Below are 24,538 nucleotides of genomic sequence, written 5' to 3' on the forward strand. Positions count from 1 at the left end.
TTTTTGTGACGTGGTGTCCTGAAGATGCCTGTTTGAAATGTTTTTCAAGCATAGTGTTTGTGTCTGTGGCGCTATGCGAGCAGCCACACAGTTACCTAAAAGTAAGTAGTAAAATGTTGTTTTTTTTGACAGAATTTTAATTGTTACAACAGTACATCAAATTATCGTGATAAAATTAATATCGCTCACCTCTAATCACAGCTCAAATGGGTTGAATAAACAGAAGTGGTTCTACTAACGCAAAATCAACCTTCTTCAACCTACAAAACGTCTTATTTTATTTTTATTTAAGGTGGACAAAACAAGAGGAGAGCATTGTGCAAAGAGGGACGCTATAAGCTTCAGAAAAAGTCGTCCTATTGGGACACCAACGTTTGAGCAGTGATTTGTTTTTCAAAAATTACTTCTTAATGTGGATATTGCACCACCGACAGGATGTGATTATGCAAATTTAATAAAAAAGAAATGGATAGATTTTTTTTACTTATGAACAAAAGCAGATCTTTTAATAGCTATTTTGGAAATTCCATGACTTGATGTCGGCAACACTTGTTCATCCCCTACTAGAGCATTTAATAGATATTGTCTTTTCCTTGATTACAGTTTAGCTGCATAAACAGGTGGCATGGCGGCTCGGTAAATCGTACGTAAGAGAGATGATTGTTGTTTGCCTTTGGGAGGTAAACGCCGGCTCTGCCCGCTACACAAACCATCAACTTCTCCTGGTGCCTTTCGTCGGCTCTCTCCGCTGACGCGATCTAATGAGTTCCTTTCTTTTTGAAACCTAGCCTCCTGGTTAGGATTGTTTCCCACTCCACAAACAACTGTGTGCCTTCACGTTATCATCAGCTCTAAACGAAGGAGAACGAGGCTTTTCTTAAAAAAAACAAAACAAAACAAAAAAAACAGGGCCCTGTATGGCTGCAGCAGGAAGCGAGAGAATCAGCTTTATTGCTTTTGCTCACCGCTGCCATAAATCCAGAGTTTTTAATATTATAATATGTGACAACCCATGTGTTATTAGACGTATCTATGCGGCGAGTGCAGAGAAAAGCCCTCTTTAAAATCACGGCCCCGGTAATGAGAGTAATAATCCAGAACATTGTAACCTGTGATAAATCTCTTCCGAGGCTTAGCTAATGAAATTTCTCTGAAGCTGCAGCTGCTGTCACTCACACACACGCACACACACGCACGCACACACGCACACACACGCACGCACACACACACACACACACACATTCACTGGAGATGGTTTATCTTCTAGACATTTTGTTCCTTATTTCACAATTGGAAGAAATCCTAACCTAAGGCTACGAAATTCAGTGGCTGCCGATTGTCTATAAAGACTGAGAAAACTAGAGATTATTATTTTTTCTTTTTGTCTTCAAGTCGGGACAAGGAGTGTCTGCAAGGAGCTACTTATAACCATTTTAGACAGTATTAGTGCAGTGATATATGCAAAAATATAAGGAACATCTAAATAAATTAGTGTCGTAAAAAAAAAAGAAAGAAAAGTTCAATATTTTTTGTCTGTCACTCCAGGAGGAGAAACTCATATTATATTGATTCATTACACATAGAGAGAAATATTTAAAGTCTTTAAAAATAAATTTGAAACTGAATATCTGAGAAAATGTAAATATTACATAAAATCATTAAGAACAAACATATTTTAAACAGAATTGTTTATGGATTTCAGTTATAACTTTCTCAACAATAATCATGTTTTGCGTTTTTTCTACGGTGAGGGCGAACAAACGGTTATAAGGCTAAAATGTGACTGAAGTCATGCTTTCACATTCAAGAGGTTCTGTTCCTTATCAAAACAGAGAACATGATGTAATAATGTTTGTCCAAAATATAAAGCAGTGATTCCAGCTGCTAAAATGTGGTACTAAATACACTTTTTTAGTTTAATCGAAAGGCTAAAACTACTCTTACAAACACATTTTGGTAAAAAGATTTGTACTCCACTATTTTCATGTTTGACTGATAAGTACTTAACCGGCCACCAGGTGGCATCAGTGTTCAAATGCCTGTTCATGTCGGTAGAAGAAGTAGCTTACCTAGACCAGGCTAACTCGTTTTCAGTCCTGCGTCTGACAGAGGAGAATACAAGCTGAGTATTCTAAGCAACCCTCGTTCTTTTGCAACAATTGATATAAAGGTTGGACCTCAAGGTCTGACCATGAAATTATCGATTTGCTCTTTCTGCTCTCGTCAACTACTATGGTCTCGTCGCGGACTCCACAGCCTAGTCAGTGTTGGCAGTTTGCTGCCAATTAAATCGCTCGTGCTCAATGCCACGCCCGTGGAGACGGGGCGTGGCATTGAGTTGGAGGAGTTTTGACACATCTGCTAAATGGCGCTGCACAGCCTCCTAGAGGTTGTCTTTAGGTACTGCTACTCCCTCCCACATTCCAGAAACACAGTAAGTGTGTGTGTGTGTGTATGCGTGTATGTGTGTGTGTGTGTGTGTGTATGTGTGTGTGTGTTGTTGTTGTTGTTTGTCCTGTGTTTTACATCTGATGACACCTGTTAAATTAGCTTTTTAAATGTTTTCCTGTTCAACATTATTAAAACAAAGAAAAGAGTATTTGTTTTGAAGATTTCTTAACAGGCGAACATTATATTTTGTAACTGTAGGAGGCGCCGTTTGACACCTGAAAGATGTTGTCTCATGTATTTTTATTTTTTTTTTCTCCATCATGAAACGCATGAAGAGGAACAGGACGTGCATAAAATAAATACGTCTTAGCAGTTTTGGACAGACTTTAAAACATTTTTTTCAGCTAAGTCATTGAGTCAAACAGTTACCTTAACCACATATTAGCAACGAAGGATGACGAACTTGTATTGGGGACTTTTCCATTTTCATCTGCGTGTGATTTTGATTTTAAATATGAGAAAATCAATTTGAATTTAAATGGAACCCTTTGTATTTTAAAGTTTTATTATTATTTCTCATTTATTACAAGAAATCCCAGTTTCCAAAACATGCACGGATCCTGAATCTTCGAAAAACAGAGAAATGAAACATAAATTGACTAGGATTTCTGGATCTCTTAAATCCGCTGTTGTTTTAAAGTGGGAGGAGACAGCCGCCCCACGCAATCACAGCCTCAGCGTGTGTGTGTGTGTGTGTGTGTGTGTGTGTGTGTGTGTGTGTGTGTGTGTGTGTGTGTGTGTGTGTGTGTGCGTGTGTGTGTGTGTGTGTGTGTGTGTGTGTGTGTGTTGTGTGTGGTGGGGGTGGGGGGTATTTTCCTGCAGAAGTTTTTGCTGCAGCTAGACTGCCTGTGACAGCGCCGGCAGAGTCGGAATGAACGCGCCGAGTAAGTGTCAGGATGGATGAGGGAGGGTTTGGGTCAGTGGGCTGTGGAATAACGCAGCGCCGCGCTGCCACGTCCGGATTCCGAGAAGGTGGCGCGTCCGCGCACCGGGACACCGGCAGAAAAATGACATCCCGGCGTCTCCATTCGCACGACCATCATCGGCGTCAGGACGGACCGACGGCGGAGTAGAGAGAGAGGTGGGGGTGGCGGTGGGGGGTCGCTGTCATGGAGAAACAAAGCAGAGTCAAGGAGGACACGAAGGAGGAGAAGCGCAAAGAGAGGAAAACCAAATCCGGGAAGCTTTTCCGAAAGAAATCGCTCAAGTCCGTGGGAAGCTTCGTGAACAAAATCATGAAAACTTTGGGCACTTTCACCCACTTCGGGGACGGGGACGCACAGGACGCGGAGGACGACGACGGCGGTTTCGGAGACGGCGCACCTTGCACCCTCACCGCCAGCTCGGGGATGATCAGGGAGGACGCGCCGCCAGCGGCGGTGGTGGTGGCGGCGGTTTGGGACCGGGCGGCGAAGCACCCGCCGAGTACGTCTTCGTCTCTGTGCGCCGGCAGAGACAAGCTGCTGTACCAGTACGGAGACAAAGTCCCGGGCGTGCTGGGGCTGAAGAACCACGGGAACACCTGCTTCCTGAACGCGGTGGTCCAGTGTCTGAGCAACACCGACCTGCTGGCGGAGTATCTGGGGCTTGAGCGCTACAAAATGGACCTGAGGCAGGGCAGAGGCACCGGGCCGGGGGCTGAGGAGAGGCGGCCGGTGAAGGGAGAAGTTACGGAGCAGCTGGCGGGTCTTGTGAGGGCTCTGTGGACTCTGGACTACACCCCGCAGCTCTCGGTGAACTTCAAGGTATCCAAACGTAAACACCACTGAAACACAGAGTTATAGATGGCTCCTCCTAAACCTTAAAGTGTACCCCTTCTTTTTGGTTAAACTATAAAGTAATGTCCAAAAAACAAACAAAAAAATCACCTTTTACCGCTGCTCAGTCTGCATGTCTGTAATTTCTCCCCCAGATTTTCATGACCGTCATTTCTTGCCTATTGTTCTTAAATAGCTTTAGCTGAGTTTTAAACCAGGGGTCTACAACCTGAGGCTCTGGAGCCACAAGTGGCCCTTTAGATCTCCCACAATAGCTCTGATGAAAACTGATAAAGATTCAACTGATGTTTTTAAATATAGTTATAATAACAAATGCAGATTCTCTCTGTGTTTTCATGGAGTAACTGAGTTAAATTCCCACAACAAAATGACACCAAAAAGCACCAGTCATATTCCTTTAGATGCATTTTATTTTAAGTTGCAAAGCTATCCACTTTCTTTGCACCATTTTCCACATAAAAAAATGTATGTATAATATTTTGGGCTAAAGTTTTTATTTTCCCTTTTTTTTTTTTTTTAGCTTAAAACTCAAAAATGGAAATAAAATGGTGTTTTGTTTTTAAAAAGGCAGCATCTATCCTATAGTAGACATTTATTAAGGGCCATGTAACATTAATGTCTCTATAAGTTTTATTTAGCTGGGGGAAATGGCTGTTTGGATTGGAAACGCTCCAGACAGCTGATCTAAAACCTTACATCACAGCTCTATCTGTGGGGTTGTTTTCCTGCTGGAATTCAAATTTATTGAGTGCAACATTAGTAGTTTGTCCAGTCAAAATATTTGCTCCCACCTGGGCTGTGGATTGCTGCAGTTCCTCCAGAGTCACCATGGGCCTCTTGGCCTTTTTTTTTTTTTCACTTGTCAGTTTAGTGCAGGTGTCCGCAACCTGCAACTTTTTTTAGCTTAAAACTAATCTGGAGCACTTAATAATAACAATAGCCAAAAACAATTTAAAAAAACTGAGCAGTAGGTGAGTTTTCTTTAAACCTCTCTCGGTCTTAGCGTGTCACTCAGGAGAAGAGCGGCAGATGTCACGGTCATACATCCGGGAGGCAGTGGTGGTGGTGGTGGTGTCCACCCCCCCGGGCTGCATACAGGATACAGAATTACATTTTGTAATTAAGATAGAAGATAAAAACAATTTGTAAGTATGTTCTACCAAGAATGGCATAGTTTCAAATTCTTTATAATCAGTTATCGATTAATTGTGAACTGCGGTATACAGACTGAAAACAACTGACTGAAAGAACAACCTTTTCCCCACATATACAAGTTCCTGTAAAATTCCCGTAAGTGCAACTTTTAAAACTTGATCTCACGAAGATTTTGAATTCAATTAGCAGAAGAAAGAGCGAAAACGGACCGGTCGAAAGACTGCTCTCAGGAGTTTCCCAAAAAATCTGTATCTATAACTTCAATCAAATTAAACACCGGATCTTATTTCGAGTTGCCAAAACAAAGGGGCAACTCCGAGAAAAGTGTTGATGGCGGGCAGAGCCAATGGTGGAAGGTTCTGGAGAGGTGATAATTGGCTGGTAATGAAACGCTGAGGAGAGTCTCAGTGGCCGTCATTAACCAAACACCTGCTGTAGGGTGAATGGCTCCACTCTACCTCTAAGTACAGCTGCTCTCTGCTCAGTCAGACATAATCACACGTTATTAAGGCAGGATGCTGCCCGGCGGGGGGGCGCTGACTTATTTCATTGTCACGAGGCGTTTCGAATAATAGCATAGCACCTATTTGCCTGCCGCAGCGCGCTGGCCTGTGACTTGACAGCCCCCCCTCCAGGTGATAATGAGGCTGATGCTCAGCGTCACAGCAGTCTGGGGCCACGAGTTGAGCGGGTCGCAGACTCGCACGTCAGAACCCGACCTTAAACTTTGGCCGTACGCGGAAAGGTCCACTCCACGAGCTAATCGAGTATTTTGATAACTTTGTGTCCCAACGTAGATCATTCTTTGATTCCTCAAGCCGGGGAGGTGAAATGTATCCGCCTGTAGTCTTTTTTTTTTGCTCTGGATTTATTCGTAGCTCCGGTTCAAGGCAAGAAGTAGATAATGTGGGGCGAACAAAGAAATGAACAATGGATTTATTCTTGGAAATGCTAATTACCCCGTAAGAATAGGCGCCGGGAGTGATTTGACCGTTTCTGCTGAGCTTTCTCTCTCATACTTTCCCCGGTTACGCAAGAATTATTACATCACATTTCACCTGATAGGGCAACCGAAGGCATGTCAGGGTATCAAAGGCAGAATCGATTTTAATTGATACGGTTTTCCCTCTAAATGTTGCTTTTTTGCCGTCTCCAGCTTACGAATCTGACCTCCTGTTGCCAAATGAATCTTCACCTTCCTCTTCTTTTCTTACGCAATTCACTTCAGCGCTGCAGTCAAAGGGAACCGTACCAAGATTAACAAATAGGTTCAAACAAAAAAACTGAGCTTTTCTCTTTATAAGATGTTTCCTGCAGTAATGCACACACACACTGTTGTTCTTCTTGGCAGTGTTGAGAGGCCCCAGTTAGTGCAGCCTGAGTCCTCAGAAATTGCCTGTTGAGTAATACCACAGCTGCCTGCAGGAAGGATTATAAAATCATCAGATAGCTCCGAGGCTTGAGTTTGAGAGGCTAAATTAGCTCCCGGTTGCAGGAACTTCAACCGGCACAAAGCTTTTAAATTGCTCTACAAATGGGAGATCGGCGTGTTTCAATTAGTCTATTAATTTGTTGACTCCATTAGGACGGCCGTGAGTCGCGCCGACCTCCAGGAGTCACGCGTTTCGTCCTTCAGAGGTTGGGAAAGGCTCAGCTAAAGCAGCCGGATTAACTCACTAAGGATCTAGTCCGACCTGGAAGCGTGGGAAAAAGAAAAGAAGAAAAGAAAAAAGGCGCTGGATGTTTTTCCGCTTCTCTTAATTCAAGTTTTTTTTCCCTCTTTCTCTCTGTTTAGAATTTCACTGACTTGACTGTATGTGTGTAAAGTGTAGAATCACCTCGCTTTCGTCAGTAGTTCCTCAAATGGGCCTCCTCCAAAGTTGTACCTCCTGCTGAGGAAAAATAAAAATCCTTATTATCCTCACCGCATTCCAGAACCTCAAGGCTTTAAGGAAAACACAGGTGGACGGCGGGAAACGGCTTAAATAAGTGTTCAGTCCCGCAGCGTTACTGCGGCGCTTGGCTAAAGCACTCACACGCCTCAAAGCTTTTTCACATGTTGTCACAAGAATGGCCAACTTTTACGTCTTTTGTGGGAAAGACAAACGCAAAAAATTGCTTTAAGAAGAAAGCCCGACATAAATAATTTTTACTTCAGGCGTTCAGATGAAGTTAGTCAGCGTGGGGCGCAGCACTGCTCACCCAGAGAAACTGAAAAGTATTCCTCCTGTCAAATTCAAAAATATGTTGTCTATCCCTAAGCAAAATTATATATAAGTAGTCCTGGCGATGTTTTCTTTCCACCCATATCTTCGGCTTCTCTTTCGAGTGACCTGGTTTTAAGCCAGTTATTTACTATTATTTTAAAACACAATCCTTTGGTAAGCTAACCGTACACTTTGAGTTCACAAAACGACAAATAAAAGTTGTTCACACGCAGTTTGACCGACTGATCCAGTGGCATAACAAAGTATTACAAAGTCAAATAACATAGGAAAAATATTCCCTGTAGAAATTTCGGAAATGTGTCTGAATGAATGTTCCTTTCGGTTCTTTGGTATTTGTGCCCTGTCGTGGATAAATTAAACAGAAGGAACTTCAGTCAAATGAAAACGCAACACAAGGAAAAATAACCAACATGTTAATTTAATTTCAGGTCAAATAAAAACTAAAACATACTTTATTTATCCCAAAGGGGGGAAATTGAACATTGAATGTTCAACAAGTGAATGATAATGGTACCTACATAGAGTTGTTGTGGATGGTGCTGCTGTGAAAGTAAAGATTTCTGTTCGTAGTCGGTCTTCCAACAAACATGAAGACGTTTCTGTATGAAGACACATTTGCCGTGTGGCAGCTTCATCACATGCTAACAGTTCAACGTCCAGGCAGCAGAGACAGTAATCATGAATGAAACCATCAGTTGTTAGCAAACACGGCTAATCCACCTCGTTTGCTTTTTCGGCTCCTTTTTCAATCTCTGTTTGTCCCTTCATTCAGTCTGAATGAGCTTGAGCTGTTTTGCAAAAAGGAATGGGTAAATGTTTCTAGACGTCATGCTTGACTTGCAGCTATGACGATAGAGTCTGCCATCTTCTCGCTGATGTTAAGATGTCTTAAAGGGGCGGTATCATGTGTTTTAAAGACACACAGTACCATTTCATAGCACAGTCGAGTAATTGTTATCTTCAGGTGTTATAAAAATATTATATCTATCAAATATGACTGATAGTCATAATTTAACGCCTTGACGTTAAATTATGACGTCATTAAACGGGTTAAATTAAACGGGTCTCTGTGTCTTTAAAACCTGTTGCTCTTTCTGAAACTCCGCCTTCAGAAAGTCATAACATGACTCCTCTATTAATTAACCCTTTAACAACCCTTTTACCAAGGTTTCACTCGTTTGAGCTCTGCTGATTCTCAGCTCCACCAGGTGTTTGCTAATTGCTGCTGGCTAGTCTGAAGGAGCTGAGTGGAGGAAGTGACGGAGATTAACGGATTTCTCAAACATGCACAAAAGAATCAAATCAACTCTCAATGTGTGTTTTTCATTATAAGCTAAAAAATTTTGATTTTTACATGACACTGCCCCTTTAAAATTAAAATGTATTTAAATTTTTTTTCGTATTTTGCACATGCTAAATTGCATGATTTTGAGTTCTTGGCCTTTAGTTAACAAGTGAATTGAAAATAGGTGACTGCTGATGTCTAAACAAAATGCTACTATACTATTTCAGCAGGTGGCTGAGCATAAAATCAAAGTCAGCAGCTTCTGCACTCATCCACTTGCTGGTAGCTGATTTAAATACTTAATGTTATATGTATAAAAGAAAAAAGCTCTTTTCTTCCCCGACTTGTGCTAAATGGTTGCAGGCATCACAGAGTGGCCGTTCTGCCTCAGACGGTAATAAAATACTCATTGGCTTTTCCACTGCCGTAATTATATCGCTCAAACAATTGCCACCTTCCAGGAGCTGATGGTAATCACTGTTATTGCTCTGCTGTAATGACTGGCTGCAGAGCTGCTGCAGGTGAGCTTAGATCACGGCCTGCAGGTGCTAGCTATCACAACAAGGCTGAGTGTGTCATGGCTTTAACCAGAGGCTGGCACAGAGTGCTTGTCAGTGTAAAACATTTGTGCTTACACTCAAAATTTTAAAGTTAGATGAGATTATAAGACGCCTTTGTTCAGTTATAGGATCAAAACAGCAATTTAAGTCTATAAAAATAAAAAAGGAGGAAAATAAAAGTATTTCTAAATATGAATCACAATAGGATTTTAAAAAAGATCGTCAAACTGTTCGATTCCTGCCTATTTGCAAACTTTTCTGTGCAACAAAACTCCAGTTTATTTGCGGAAAATTCACCTATTGACAGATTTATTTTTTTCATAGATTTTATCTGAAATACCAGAAGAAGATGCAGGTTGAGTAGCAGAAATACCCAGACTCAATGCTGCGTTGGGCGCCAGGGGCCCGCGGTTGCTAAGCAACCAATTCAGAAGCAGAATTCGGTTTTTCTTTTTGGCGCTAGTTGGCCAAGAGGTCTGCAGATTTTATAGTAAGTCAAGTTTATTTGTAAGCACATTTCAGCAACAAGACAGTCGAAAGTACAGTAATCAATTATGAAACCATCAGTAAACATTATCAAACAAATGTACATTAAATATATTGACCAATGCTCCACTTATTGTGAATCAAAGGCAGCTCTAAACAGGTGGGCTTTTAGCCTTGATTTGAAGATAGTCAGCGTTTTGGCAGTTTTGCAGTTTTCTGGAAGTTTGTTTCAGACTTGTGGTGCATAGAAACTAAATGCTGCTTCTCCGTGTTTGGTTCCGATTCTGGGAATGCAGAGCAGACCAGAACCAGATTATTTATACGCTAACAGCAGTATTTTAAAGTTTATTCTCTGTGGAAGGACCTTAGAACTGGTGTAATGTGCTCCACCTAACTGGTTTTACTCTGGATCAGCTACAGCTATCTGATTGAATTTTTCACTACTATTTTTTTTAAGGCTGTTGCAGTAATCAAAGCGACTAAAGATAAATGCATGGATGAGTTTCTCTAAATGTTGCTGCGACATTAGTCCTTTAATCCCAGAAACATTCTTCAGAGGATGAAAGGCCGACTTTGTGCTGAGACGCTTTCAGCAGCGCATATCAATACATATTGAGGTGTGTTTGCTTTTTCAACTAAATACAGGCGGTTTTAAGGCTTTTTTTAGAGGGGGGGGGGTTTCAAATCAGGGGTTTCAGCCATTAGTGGCCAGCTGTGGCCCCCAAAATCCCGCTGATGGCTGGGAATCCGCTGTACGCTCGAGGAGGGAGTAATTATTGCCGCAAAGGATAGGTGAGACTAATTAAGTGAATGTAGGGGAGCTGAAGGGGAGCGTGGGCTGAGTTACTGGGGGGAGAATGATTGGAAATGACTGAATATCAACAAAAGTTTAACACAGGCAGCTGGGAAAACTGTCATTCGACAGAGCACCAAAGAAACAACGATTAAAATTCAGAACAGTTCAAATACTTGAGAAGCACTGGGTTGGTAGTGATAGAATACAACACATAAAACTGGAAACCAAAGTGAATCACGCAAGTTTATTAAAGCTGCAGTATGCAACTTTTTTTTAATTTATTTTTTAAAAATGTTTGTTTTACATATTTGTCAAAACTGTCACCATTCCCTATTGAAAACAACTAATCAGAGCCAGGAGGAGGGTCTTAGCGCTGTCAATCAATCTCATGTACTCTCTGCTAAATATGCTAATGGCAGAAAAACATCTTACCTTTTAGGGGAAAATCATATTTAGCCATGCTAACTAGCATGAGCAGAGGGTGATTGACACCGCTAAGCCTGGCTGTGATTGGTTATTTCTAGTTGGCACCAGGAGAAGACGGGAGAGCTGGATTTAAAAAAAATAAATAAATTCCTCAGATTATTTGCTTAATGCTTTACTGTTACAACATAGTAACAGTTTTGACAAATGTGTAAAAAAAAAAAAATGTCATAAAAGTTACATACTTTAACTTTACAACATCATGACTCGTATCCCAAGTGGGCGGTATGGAAACCAAATGCCCCTCTGTGAAACATGACTGAAGAAATGCTTCCCTTTCCTCTGCATCGAATTAAAAATAAATGTAAACCACAGGAATGCTAAAGGGGTGGGAGAATTTTCTAATTTTGTAAAACCATGACTTTAAAAACTGCGGTACACCTCTAAAGCAGAAAACAGCCCGGGTCTGTCAGAGTTGTGATAACAGAAGTGGTTTTATCTCCGGAGAGCCATGACTAACAGCTCTGAATATCACCTTTTTATATTTTCCGACTGACGTATCTCTGAAACGTTGTCCAGACTGACGGTACGACGGCGGCGTTTTTCACTTCCACGAGTCGTATCAAGCGAGGGAAGCTCGCTTTTTAAGTCGGGATCAGAAGATGCGTGTGAGTGATAAGAACACCTTATCGCTCCTGCTGGAGTTTATCTGCATCTTCCTCTTGTCCGCGTCTTGGCAACGCTTCAAAGATGGCGCTCAGGCTTCGCTTTCAATTAGATACGAATGTGACTGAATTTTTATCTCTCTTTTGAGCCGGTCAGCACGGCTGATCGCCCTGTTTCGATGAAGCCTCCTCTGTTTTCAGCGCCGTGCTTTAGCTGTTTGCTTAAGTCGGTGTCTTGAACCAAACTTTCAATTGACAATCCGTCGGACGCCGTCCACCGTACATGATGTTGCACATTAGTGAATTCTGTCCGCTGTTCTGTCAAACATAATCTCTCTGCTTCACTCAGCTGTCATCTGAGGTTGGTGAGGTTAATTCCTTACCTATTTAAGTTGATTTACATTTAAAGTCACATTACACAATGGGAGAGCTTAAGTAGTCCTCAATCTGCTGTTTGGTGTATTATTATTATTAAATGTTCTAGTTTAGATAACTGGAAATCATTTCATTTAGTTACATGAGTATGCTCATTCAATTTTAACTCTACTTGTATGTTCAGGGTCATCGCTCTGACTCTTTGCTCCAGTCTTTGTCACGATCATGTTTCTCTTTAGGGAAGGTGTACTTATGACGATGCGCAGCAGTCGTTTTGCTCCATGTATTGCAGCGCTCTGCGTCTAGGCCAAGTTTATTCAATTACGTTAGGATTTTCTAACCCAGAAATCTCTCTGCACCAGACGATGTCCGTACAAGATGAAAGGCGAGCTAAAGCTAAACACCGCCACCTGGTCATCGGAAATTAAGCACAGTGGTTTTGAATTTGGATGTAATGTTAAAATAAATAACTACTTGTCACTCTGAGAAGGAGTTAAAACGAAGGTTTTTCGTCGACCATGTTGGTAAAGACATGTTGACATGAATGAAGCGAGCTTGTGGTTTATGGTGCGTCGTGTTTGCAGTCAGGAGTTCCCAGTTAAGAAAATCAACCGGAACACAAGTCTGATTTCCTCCTGGGAAAGTGGCAGCAACTACTACTGTCTACTTGCAAGGCCAACTTTCAATATGGCCGCTCCCTACATGAACAAACACTGCTCCGAGTTCCGACTTCATCACCAAGCTTTGAATTCATGATCCTTCCTATTGTAGGAATTTATATTTTTGTAGGAATTTCTGAAGGTTCGCAAAAATTGTGTTTGTTTTGTTGTTTTTCTAGAAAATCTTTGGTCTGGGCCTCTTGGAAATGAGCTCAAGCTGCCGTTTGAGGAGCTGAGGATCATGAGACATTTTGGTATCATCAGATAAAAGTGTCTTTTCCTGTCGGTTTGTTGTTTGCTCTGGCTTGTGGCAAATTTTTAATGGGGCTTATAGCTCTCTTTAAACAATGGTTTTCTTCTTGCCACTCTTCTCCAAAGATGAGATTTGAGTGTCTGGCTAATTGAGCTGTTTATTTGCAGCTCCTCTGCACCTGAACCTATGGTTTGAAACTCTCCTTGGTTGGTTTGTATATTTTGGTTGACGGGCATTTCCTAGTGACTGTTCAGTTGTTCCATCATTAACATCTCTTCATGAGATGTTCTAAGTTTGGGACATTGTTTTATAAATGAATCCTGCCTGCCTTAGCAGACTTCTGATGCCAGCTGGATTTTATTATTATTTAGGGACATTGGAGTGAAAGGACTTTAAAAAAAACAAACTGTAAAAACCTTGTATTATTTTGTTTTCACCTTACAGACTATGGCATTTGTGTCAAATTTTGTGTAAAATGACTAAACAAAAAAACTGGGGTTTTATATTTACTTTAAAAAGATAATTTATTTGATCATTTTGCCTTCTGTAGGGATAACTCTAAAGCTGAGGAAAAATAAATTCATCAAGAAGCTGCCACACTGTCAGTTGTACTGCAGTTCTTGAGATGTACATAAAGTTTTCAGCGTCCTCACGCCTCACTTTCTCCCCTCAGACGGTCGTGTCCAAGTACGGGTCCCAGTTTCGTGGCAACTCCCAGCACGACGCCCTGGAATTCCTGCTGTGGCTGTTGGATCGCGTCCACGAAGACGTCATACTGGCGTCGCACAACAACAACAGGACCAAAACTCCTGAGAAGGTAAGACTCCAGCAGGAGCCTGCGGGGGCCACACAGTACCGGTATCCATGGGAACGCGTCACGTTGGGGAAACACACATGTAATTAAGCTTTCATGCCTTAGAAAACCATTAAAATAATTAGGAACATTGAGGAAAACTAATGACTGATTGTTCATGAGATGTTGTTTCATTACATAATAGATGACAAACTCCGGTTTGTTCCAGACGTTGCATCAATCAGCCTCGTGGGAGCGTCGGTTCATGTTTACAATGGGAAAGTCTTCAAAGACTTCATTGCTTTTAGTGTTCAGTGAATGTTTTTTGAAGGTGAATTAAAAAATTCCGTCATCTTTAACCTTCTATACAGCAATATGTATTGAACTGGTTCACATTCTGTCACGTTACAGCTGGATACATACCGATCCGATATCGAAAAGAAATTCTAGATCAGGTATCTGTGACTGTGCCTGAGCCAGAAGAGCAGATCTATTCAATCCAGTTCTATGCTTTGTTCTCATCATTCTTTATGATTTATTTTACATCATAATCAAAATTCTTGATTTCACTTTGTGAATCATTTGAAAGAAGGTTTGTTGCACTTTATTTTTACATGTTTGACTAAGAGAGTGTCCGCCTATTGTTTTTGTCAGTTTCTTTATTATTTATTTTACATTAGTTGTTTTTACACGTTTGGTTGTTGATGTAACATGAGGGAAGCTTGTAAAGCTATTGGTGTATTTAAATGTGCTGCACTGGTTCAGAGTTATCAAATACATCTGTAATTCAGTACATTTACGTCTGCATTTAAAAAAAGAAAAAGAAAAATGTTTTGTCAATTCAGCACTTTTTCTGTATCGGATCGGTATCGGCCGATACTGAACCTCAAATATCGGCATCGGAAGTGAAAAAACGTGGATCGGTGCATCTCAAGCCACAACAAATTTCAATATATTTTATGATGGACCAACACAAAGTAATGCATAAGTGAGAAGTGGAAGAACAAATAGTACTTGCTTGTGCAATTTTCCAAAAAGAAATATTTGAAAAGTAGTTGCTCAACCCTCGAAATCCACGTTCTGTTGCAGTTAGAGCTGCATGTTTTGTGTGGTACAACTCTGCCAGCTTACTAGAAACTGAACTTTTTGTGTTGAAATATCATATAAAATTCCAATAAATTACATTGAAGGTGACAGAAAAGAAGTAATAGGGATGTATAAATACTTTTGCTAGGGACTGCTTTGCTTGATGTGCGTTCAGAAATGTTTGAAAGATTCACCAGACGGCATTTCCTCGGTTATCTTTGCAAGATTAGCTCTGCGGACCAGTTTTCATGCTGTCAAATAAACAACGTGGCAACATTTTTTGCAGAGCAAACAAACTCCGTGTCTAATGCGCCGCCCACAAACGGGGAGACGGCTTACAGACACAGAAGATTTGGTGTTTAGATTTCCTCTCAGCGTGGCTCCTTCTGGGGGTACGCCTGCAGGCGCACTGCAGACCCACTCTTCTCTACTGGAACCCTCAGACGGCTCCGCTGCGAGAAGTTTGGGCAGAATATTCATGTTTTATTGAAAGCACATTTTCAGAAAGAGAAATCCCTCTTCTTCCACCGTGGGGCCGGAACGAAGGTCGATTTATTGGACGCTCCGCACTTTGCTGCGGGTGATTTCCGGCCAATAAAATGTACGAGTATAACTCAATAAGTTGAAATATCATCTTAAAAAAAAAAAAAAAAAAAAAAAAGGTCATTTGTTCCAGAAACTCGATTCAGAAAGTGACGCTTGTGTAAAGTATGGAGTCATTACACACGTATTAATCATTTATTCCTCCTGGTTTTGATGGATGTAGTTTGCTGTGAACACGAACGCAAAATTCAATTTCTAAAGCATCGCTGAATAAGACGGGGGGGGAAATAATATTTAACAGAGAAATGCAACCGTCTGATTGGGAAGATTTCAATTAAAGTTTGTATCAAACAATGCTACATATTAAAACCGAAGCGTATGTGGGTTTTCTAGCTAATTTGCAAACCCAGGCAACGGTCTTCATAGTTATGTAATCCTCAATGTAACATTTAGTTTTTTTTTAAAATCATTTTATTTTAAAATTTTCCGTTTTCCATTAGCTGCAAACCAATTGTTATCAAAGTTATCAGGATCTACTTAATATTTTTGAATAGAATTACTGTAAAACAGGAAATATTTAGAGAACACTCTTATTTATTGAGAAATAATTGTAGATAAAACTGTCACTGTTCAGAATGAGGTGAATGATTTTGTTGTTGCGTCATCGCGTTGGATTATCACTAAAGGCCTTTTCCTTAAAACCGGTGTGAACGCCGCCGGTTTCAGAATAATAGCCGCAGCGTGCTCAGCAACATTATTTTTGGAAACTTCTCATATCATCAGAGGAAGGTCATGTCGCTGTTTTTAGGCTACGGTGAAAATAAAACCCTGCGAGTCTCAGGCAACTCTGTTCGGTTCCTTATAAATCCTTTGCTCAAACAGCCGTCTGAAAGCTAACCGTTTTCTTTTTTTTTTTAAGCCCGGCTCCAGTTTAGCATGGGATGAGACAGGAAGCCGGGTAGAGAGGCTGCTGATGGCGTCTTGCTGCGCTGCCCTCCAGGGCGCCTTGTTGGCGCCTCCAGAAGCCAGTGAGGTGTGGAGAACCTAAAGCTGCCTTATGGCGCCGTTAAACACACGGACGTCGCGTATTTCAGGACATTTCAACTCGCTTCTCCTTCGTTTATTCTTGTCAAATCCAGTCGGTGTCTGAATTTGTCAAACTTTTTGACACTCTAAAAGGAAATTAGTGCTGTTGATCTACTAAATAAGTGTAAGTCACACTCCAGCGTTGTGATTAATCACTATGATTAACTTTGCTAGCTTGTTAGCTTTAGTGTCTCAAACCAAACATTTCAGTTTTTCGGGTTTTCATGTTCGAGGTGGTTTTAAGGAAGTCGTTCTGTTTCAAACGTAATCTAGTAATGTTGAACTAGTTGTGCTTCCACTGCAATAAGTAGATTATATACCAGCTTTTCATCCAAACGGCCATCACACTTCTGGAGACACTTTATTAGTCATAAGACTGACATGACAAACTGTCATAAACATGACAACACCTGTCATGAAGACGAAGGAGTCTTTATCAAAGACTAAAACTGTTGTCATGAAGCGTCATTTGGTAATAAATGACAATTTTACTGGATTTTTAATGTAAATTTTAAAGCAACTTTGCATTAAATGTGTCATTATTTACCAAATTACATGTAAAATGTTGCTGTGGTTTTTAAAAATATTATTTTTAAGAATTTTACTTGACGTTAATCAGACTGGACGGGGCAGAGAAAATGTGGGAATGTGGCAAAGGAACCGAGGACGGGATTTGGACGTCTAGCCTCTGCATGCGGGTCGCCCGCTCTGACCGCTGTGTTTTTCAAAGTGAAATTTACCGCTGAGCTCACCAGTCTCACTCCACCCACTCATATTTTCACTCAAGTTTGCAACTCTGCGTTGCTGACCGCAGTAGAAGACCGCGTAACGTGCCGCTTCGAGCCAAGTAGCCCTCACCGGAGAGAGCATCGAGTACATCAATGACATTTATGAGTCTCTCAGAAATTAAATCCAAAATACTTTTGGTTAAATATAGTTCAAAGTCATAGCAGATCAAATTTTTTTGTTTTTGTGTCTTTTCTTGTTTGGGTTTTTGTTCTTTCCTGTAGAGGATTTGGTAATTCAGCCCAGATAAGCATCAACTCAGTTTCTTAATCAGTGAAAATCAAAACATCTCGGATACAAAAAAACCGTAATGACTCATTCTGTCTGCGCTGCACTTCATTTGCTTGCACAAGCCCCTCATTCGTAATGAGCTTTAACCAGACGGGAGCTGACAGAGACAACATGTACTTTTTGCTAACAAGTCAACTGACACCAGAAAGGTAACTGAGGCAGCTGTATTAGCGTCTCTGCAAAGTCTCTAATTAATCTGTTCTCTTGGCGTTTGTGTTTTCTTTTCTCTCTCCCTCTGCCTTACGAGACTAAAACAACTCTTAATTATTTGGGGAACATTTTGAAGACTTCTCTCCCGATCAGAACATCTCAGGTCTGTTGTGTTTGTCCGGGGCCTTTCTGCCTCTCTGCTGGCGTTTGGCTCTTCACAAACACATCTTTTGTTTGTGGTGGATTCCATTCGGTGGGTAGATGGATCCTCTCCTTACTCCGGTAAATCTCCCTCCCCGTGAATCATGGTTCACTCCTCGCTTTTATCATCTCCGTTGTCCTTCATAACTCTGACGTGCCGTACCTCTGGAATGCTTTTTGGTATGCGGGGTTGATTTCGCTCAACCCTGCCCCAGTGTGAACTCAGAGGGTGTAGAGACTCGCTACCAGGGAGGAATAAGAATCCCTCACGCTGGATGACTTCAAACGTTTTATTTCCCTTTCGGTCAGTCGATGTTATCTGGGCGGTAATCTCTTCCTCGGTCGGCCTACGGGAGCGTTTGTATCCGGGGCTCCAGCCGGTTTGCCAGTCTCTTCACGTTCTCAGTCAAGGAGTCGGAAAGCTCCAGTGTCTTTTTACCGCTGACCCAGAAGCAAGCGGGTCCCCGCGCTGCTGCTGCTGCTTTGTTCACTGAAGCTTGTGTTCCTCATGACGTAAAGACGCAAACACAAACCCCGACCTCACCTCTCAGACCAAATGAAAACGTCAGGCCGGTTCGTATTTTTTTCGCATTCGTAACGGGTGATGACACACACCGCACGGCGTTCACCGTTAACTCCCCCCGTGGCTTTGACTCACACAGAGCTCATTCTGCTCTCGGTTTGTTGATTCGTCTCTGCTTAGAAAAACAGAGCAAGTGTGATCATCTCGTCTTCTGAGTGTTTGTCTGTGTGTGTGTATGCGTGTGTGTGTGTGCGTTTTTCTTTCTCTCTCTGGCTCACTCTGCTCTGTCTTTCTTGGCTTAATGAATGCACCTCTTTGTAAGCGGCTGGAAGAAAGGGACACTTGTTGCCCACTCTGAGACCAGACACAAATTTGTAGCCGACTAAGAAGCCTGGGTGAAAATCAGACATATGAAATCATTTTTTTTAGATATTTTTCAGAGAGTTAATGTATTACTGAAAAAGTAAAACTTTTCTTAAGACATTTGGGTATTATCAACCAAACACCACAGGTAGACCAATTCTTTTTGGCAGTATTTTGGGGGAAAACCAAGGACTCTTGATTTTTCGCAAATGGAGTCAAATTAGAACTGAAGTGTCAGGATCTTGTATTGTTTGAGTTTCTTCTTTTTTCTAAACTATTTCTATGTTTCTTAGTTTCATATTTTTTATTAGCTCAGTCTTGTTTCTGATGTTACTTTAGTTCAATCCTTTCTTAGTTTAGTTCATGTTTTTGTGTCTAGTTACTCTAGTTTTTGACGTTCCTCATATCTACACATTTTGTAGTGTGATTAGATTATTTCCTAAGCCCCAACATTCACCCTCCCAGTACTTTCAAACTTCTGCTTCTCTTACTTCTCCTGTGAAATCCTTTTTGATCGTGTTCTCCTGGTCTTGCTCTTTGTGTTTTTGTTTGTTTCTGATGTTTTTTGTTCTCCTCTGGCTCCCTGTGCGCTCATGTTTTTTTTTTTTTTTATCCTTATTTTTCCATTAAATCTTCAAATCTACTTACCGCTGCAGCCTCTCTGCATTTGGGTCCTCTTCACTGATGCAACATGACATGATGTCAATTAATTTGAATGTTTTTGTATTATTTGATAGTAAAGGTTTGATTTTATTAGAGTGGTACAAATTAAGTGTGATTTTCAAAAATGATTTCCATTTGCTTAAAAACAGAGAGTTTAATTTGAAAAAGTTTCATGACCTTCTTCAAATTCAGACGTTGGGTAAAGTAGTTTGGTACCAAACATGATTTCATGACTTTCAGCTTTCTGGCAGGCTGACCGTCAACATTTAAGAGTAACATGGCCAATCTCATGGTGTGTTTTAAGATAACACCTCAAGCACATTAGATTTACCTTCTTTTTTTTCCACTCAAATATTATAATTTGAGTGTTTGGTTTGGTTAGTTTTTTTTTTTGTTCTTTTTAATAGAACAAAATTAAGTTTTGCTTTTGTTCAAATTCAAAACCATATAATTTATTTATTGATTTCTCAAAGTTTTACAAATCAAAAACTGACCATCGAGAGTTTTTCAATTGTCTTAATTAGTAAAAACAAACAATCAAAAAAATGAGTGTACATATTGTCTGAATTATTCAGAACAAAAAAAGATGCAACATTGTCTTAAGTCCAGTTTAACCACTGACCAACACTGGTGGGTGTGTGGGGCTTCCAGCCTGGGTGGCGCCCTGGGCGAACCACCGTACCAGGAAGTCTGGTTGGTCCTTGAGTTAAACTCCTTATTCCTGAAGATGCCATGTTCCTCTCTTCATATAATCAAGTGAAATGTTGCAAATGTGGCTAGTCTTTTGACAAATGATCTCACAAACTTATACACGTGTGATTTTTGGTCATGTTTCTTATTTAATGGAAACACCACAATTGCGAATTTTTATTTTATTTTATTTTTTTACATTAGCGGAACATAGTCAAAGTTTTGCGCACGTTTGTAGCGGTAATGCAGCTCGTGATCAGCTTGCGGGAGGAAACCCAAAACATCTGACCCGAGTTGTACACATACTACCATCCTGCCAAATGCCGAGCAAATATACGAAAACCCCTGCCTGCGTTTTTAAAGCTCCCAGTCAGAGTCACACTCGCTCATTTTGACCTCCTGACTTGGGCCGGGCGGCGGTGCCAGCCGGTGAGTTACGGCGGCGGCACCTGGCCTGTGATAAAGATAACGACCGGCTCGTAAGCAGGGTGAGGAGACGCCGGTAAAGCGGGACGTGCGGCGCCTACGGCCACGGCTGAATTCTCAGCTTGTACAAAGCTGAAATAAAACGTGCACCGGTAGTTGTGAAAGGAACATTTTTCGCCGCGCAGAACTTGTCTCCCGGAGGGTTGTATAAAACCAAGTCAGAATGACAAGTTACTTTTTAAGTTCGGGGAGATTAAGAGCCTGACCTTTTAGTGCTTTTCAGCCCGTAATGAGTGTGTAGCAGTGAACAGTATGGGGGAACTGTTTCTTTTCCCCCCCTCTTCTAAATTACTTTTCATGGTTTTAATTCACAAAGACCACATTCTTCTATTAAAGTACTTATAACTACTATCAATTATTGTCAGGCTAAGAATGGTGTTTTAAGCAGCTATTTTTTGTGGTCACCACAAAAAATAGCTCCCCAAAAAATAGCTGTCAAAATGCATTTTTAAGCCTTAGAGATAGTCAAAACAGAAAATATTTCATTGTTTAAGTCTTAGATGGTGATTTAAATATAATTTGTGAGAAAAAAAATGGATTCTTTATTTTCTCAAAAATATTGTGGAGTTGTGGGTTACAGTTGCAGAATGGGTGGGTAAAGTGGGACGTGCGGCGCCTACTGCCACGGCTGAATTCTCAGCTTGTACAAAGCTGAAATAAAACGTGCACCGGTAGTAAAGGAGGAGATCACCAGGAAACCCGTTGTGGTTCTAACAAAATGTCTCTTTTTTTTGCATTTTTGCAGTGAGGAAAGTAATGTTCTCTTAAAAAAACCATATTCGGCAACATTTGGAATAGCAAAGAGAATCCAACGGTTGTGATTAGAAAAAAATCCTATTCTGCATACAAACTTACCGTATTTGCCACAGTACTGGACCTCATCCACGCTGTCTGGTCCAAACAGCGAAACAGATGGAAATAAATTGGAAGTGGCAGCTCTGCAGCTTTGATCTCTGAGCTGAGATGTCAAAATTAAGAAGTAAAATCCACGTCGGTTTGTTCAAATAATCCCTCCTGACATCATTAATGAAAGCTTGTGTTTTCTACCGCATGTATTTAATCCTGAAATGAAGAAAAAATAATAAATTTTTCTGTTCAAGAACTCCGATTTGTCTTTCGTAGCATCTATTTTGTTTTCTCTCTCTAAGGCTTCGTTAACGCAGCAGACAAAAATCCAACCCAAATCCCCGTTGTGTCTTTTTTTTTTCCATTTATTTGCGACCCATATCCGACTTTTTCATGGCGGTCTGAACGGCCCCACTCCGATCTTTTTACCCCAGATTTAACATTTACGTACAGTTCTTGTTTTACAAAAGTTGCACCTCGCTCATCAACCAAGGTTATTATTATTATTCAAAGTGCTTCACGTCATGAAAACATCATAGTTACTCATTTTGCTTGTGGTGATTTTTTTAATATAAATTGCTGGATTTTTGGTTAATTTAAAGTTGCAGTACATCTTTTCAGGACCAACATGGGGAAATCTGCCAGATATTTTAAATCAGTGTTTCTCAACCCTGGTCCTCACTGCCCTCCTGTCCTGCATGTTTTAGGTATTTCCCTTCTGCCACACACCTGAATTGTATCTCTGGGTGATTAACAGGCTTCTCCTGTACTTGATGGTCGTGCAATCATTTGAATCAGCTGTTCTGGAATAGAGGCACATCTAAAACATGCAGAGCAGCGGGCCGGTGAGGACCAGGGTTGAGAAACACTGGTTTAAACCAACCACCCATCAATTTGTACTTACCAACCTGCAAACAACTGAAGAGTACTTGTAGGTCAAAGTCCTTTTTTTTTTACTAAAATACAAAGCTTTATTGAGAATGTTGTTCCTGATCAACAATAAGTTAAGCATGAAATATTTTAATTAAACAAATGAAATGGTCAGAATCATTCCGAGTTCAAAACGTTCACGTTTTCTTCACTGAAAGGCAACCACTAGCCTTTCTTTCAGGCAAGTGGAAAGAACTTCTCAACTGAAAAAAACAGAAAAAGATTCAGTCTATTCTCAGCAACAACAACAAAACACGATTTAGGTCATTCTTTATTTGAAAAAGTTGTAATAGTTTTGCCATAATTTAATAACATAAAAAAAATGTTCGTCTGTGTAGCCCTACCTATCAGTGTTTTGTAATTTGCATGAGAAAAAGATATTTATTTATTTATTTGTTTTCTGGGGGGTGGATGAGGCACCAAAACTGGCTCCAGCCCAGGACCCTTTATTCTTCAAATACAACCCTGGTCACGACCCAGATTTTTAATTTTGCAAACACAAATTGATGCATTAAAGTACACTAGAGTACACTTTTACATTGATACGTTTGTAGTAACTTCTACTACTCTTATTTCAATCAATCTTCACAAAACTTAAAAGCTAATTGATCTTGAGCGAGTGATTTAGGAGTTAGCGGTTGCTAACGTGACAAGATACAAAACAACTTTTTTATTTTTTGCTAATTTCTGTAAGTAGGAGATTTAAAAACCAGTGAAATAAGGAGGAGAAGTCTGTGCCAGCCGGAGATTCTCACAAAGAGAAAGAGAGAAATGCATTTCTGCGGGCGCTTCTGAAATGAGACGGCAGAAACGATTTCAGCTGTGCAGCTACCGTGTGTGAGCCGTGCCAGTCAGCCGCTGCGCCGCAGTGTCTCTTCTTCTCTGCCTACGCAGAGGTAGGCAGGAGCGGCTGTTGGTTTGTAAAGTAACGGTAACCGTGTCTGTGCACACATCCGGATCCGAGTTACTCAGAAACCTTGACACAGTAGCTCAGGTTTAAATTTCCGTGCTTTAATTTCTCACGTTAGAAGTGATGCAGAGTAGCACTGATTACTTTTTATGACGTAAAGCAAGCAGCTTCAGGCTTTTGCTAGCTGGCACTGGAGGCCGCCGCCGCCTGGCACGCACGTATTTTGTGCATCACGACAGGAAGAGAAAACAAAAGAGAGCGAGAGGGGGAAAAAAGATAGGTTGCTTCCCACTTATGGCAGCACCAGAGCAAAGCAGAGCAGCAAAGTGCGTTAAAACTCTGTTGTGTTTTTACGAAGCAAATTGAGGGTGAGGAGCAGGAAGGAGGAAGAGGAGGATCTAAAGAGTTCAGCCGACAGATGGGACGCCATACGTTCCGGACAGGTGAAGCAGAGGAGGCTGTGGCGTAGATACCACACCATGTTAACACGGTTTGTCACATCTCAAAAGCAGCAGGAGTTACAGAGGAAACCAGAAAGTCACAAACAAAAAACTAAAAAGCCACCTTTTTTCTTTCCTCTCACTGTCGGAAGTGAACTTGTTTTGGGTTAGCTGGAAATTATGATTGCTTGCTAAATGCCACAATAGAGAGAGAAAATGTCATATTTGTTTAGTCTACAAAATGATTACTGACTCTTTAAACAATGAGGAAAAGATTCTTTCTGCCATTATTGTGGCATTTAAAAATATATAGAAATAACTGGTAATTCTAATTAACGTAAAGCGAGAGAAGTTTGTTCTGATTTAACTTGAGACGGTGAGAAAAAAAAATCTGCATGTCTTTATTTTTGTGTGTTTTTAATCTTAAGATTTCAACTGTAGGTTCGAACTCTGAGATATGAGCTGGTAAGTTTGAGAAACACCACAGGCGTTAGTGGCCAATATGGGTGAAAGCTGCTTTGACACGAATTGGTGCATTTCATTCTATGAGGTAATAAATATGTATCGAGATTTAGGTGTTATTAATTTAGCGCAGAGCTCCAATGCAAATGAAAAATAACACAGAAAAAAACGTTTA

General features: G+C 40.8%; 1 protein-coding gene across 1 annotated transcript in view; it reads left to right on the forward strand.

Moving 5' to 3' along the window:
- Window positions 1-3,279: 3,279 nt before the first annotated feature.
- The window catches only part of usp43b (ubiquitin specific peptidase 43b), a 77,892-nt gene continuing 56,633 nt past the window's right edge, over window positions 3,280-24,538 (forward strand). Inside the window, exons 1-2 of the mRNA XM_008415457.3 lie at window positions 3,280-4,196; window positions 13,788-13,931. Of these exons, the coding sequence (XP_008413679.2) occupies window positions 3,561-4,196; window positions 13,788-13,931 (780 nt within the window). The 5' untranslated portion in view covers window positions 3,280-3,560. The remainder of the gene's footprint in view (window positions 4,197-13,787; window positions 13,932-24,538) is intronic.

The sequence above is a fragment of the Poecilia reticulata genome, chromosome 8 (assembly GCF_904066995.2).
Source record: "Poecilia reticulata chromosome 8, P_reticulata-male-v2, whole genome shotgun sequence".
Taxonomy (NCBI): Eukaryota; Metazoa; Chordata; class Actinopteri; order Cyprinodontiformes; family Poeciliidae; genus Poecilia; species Poecilia reticulata.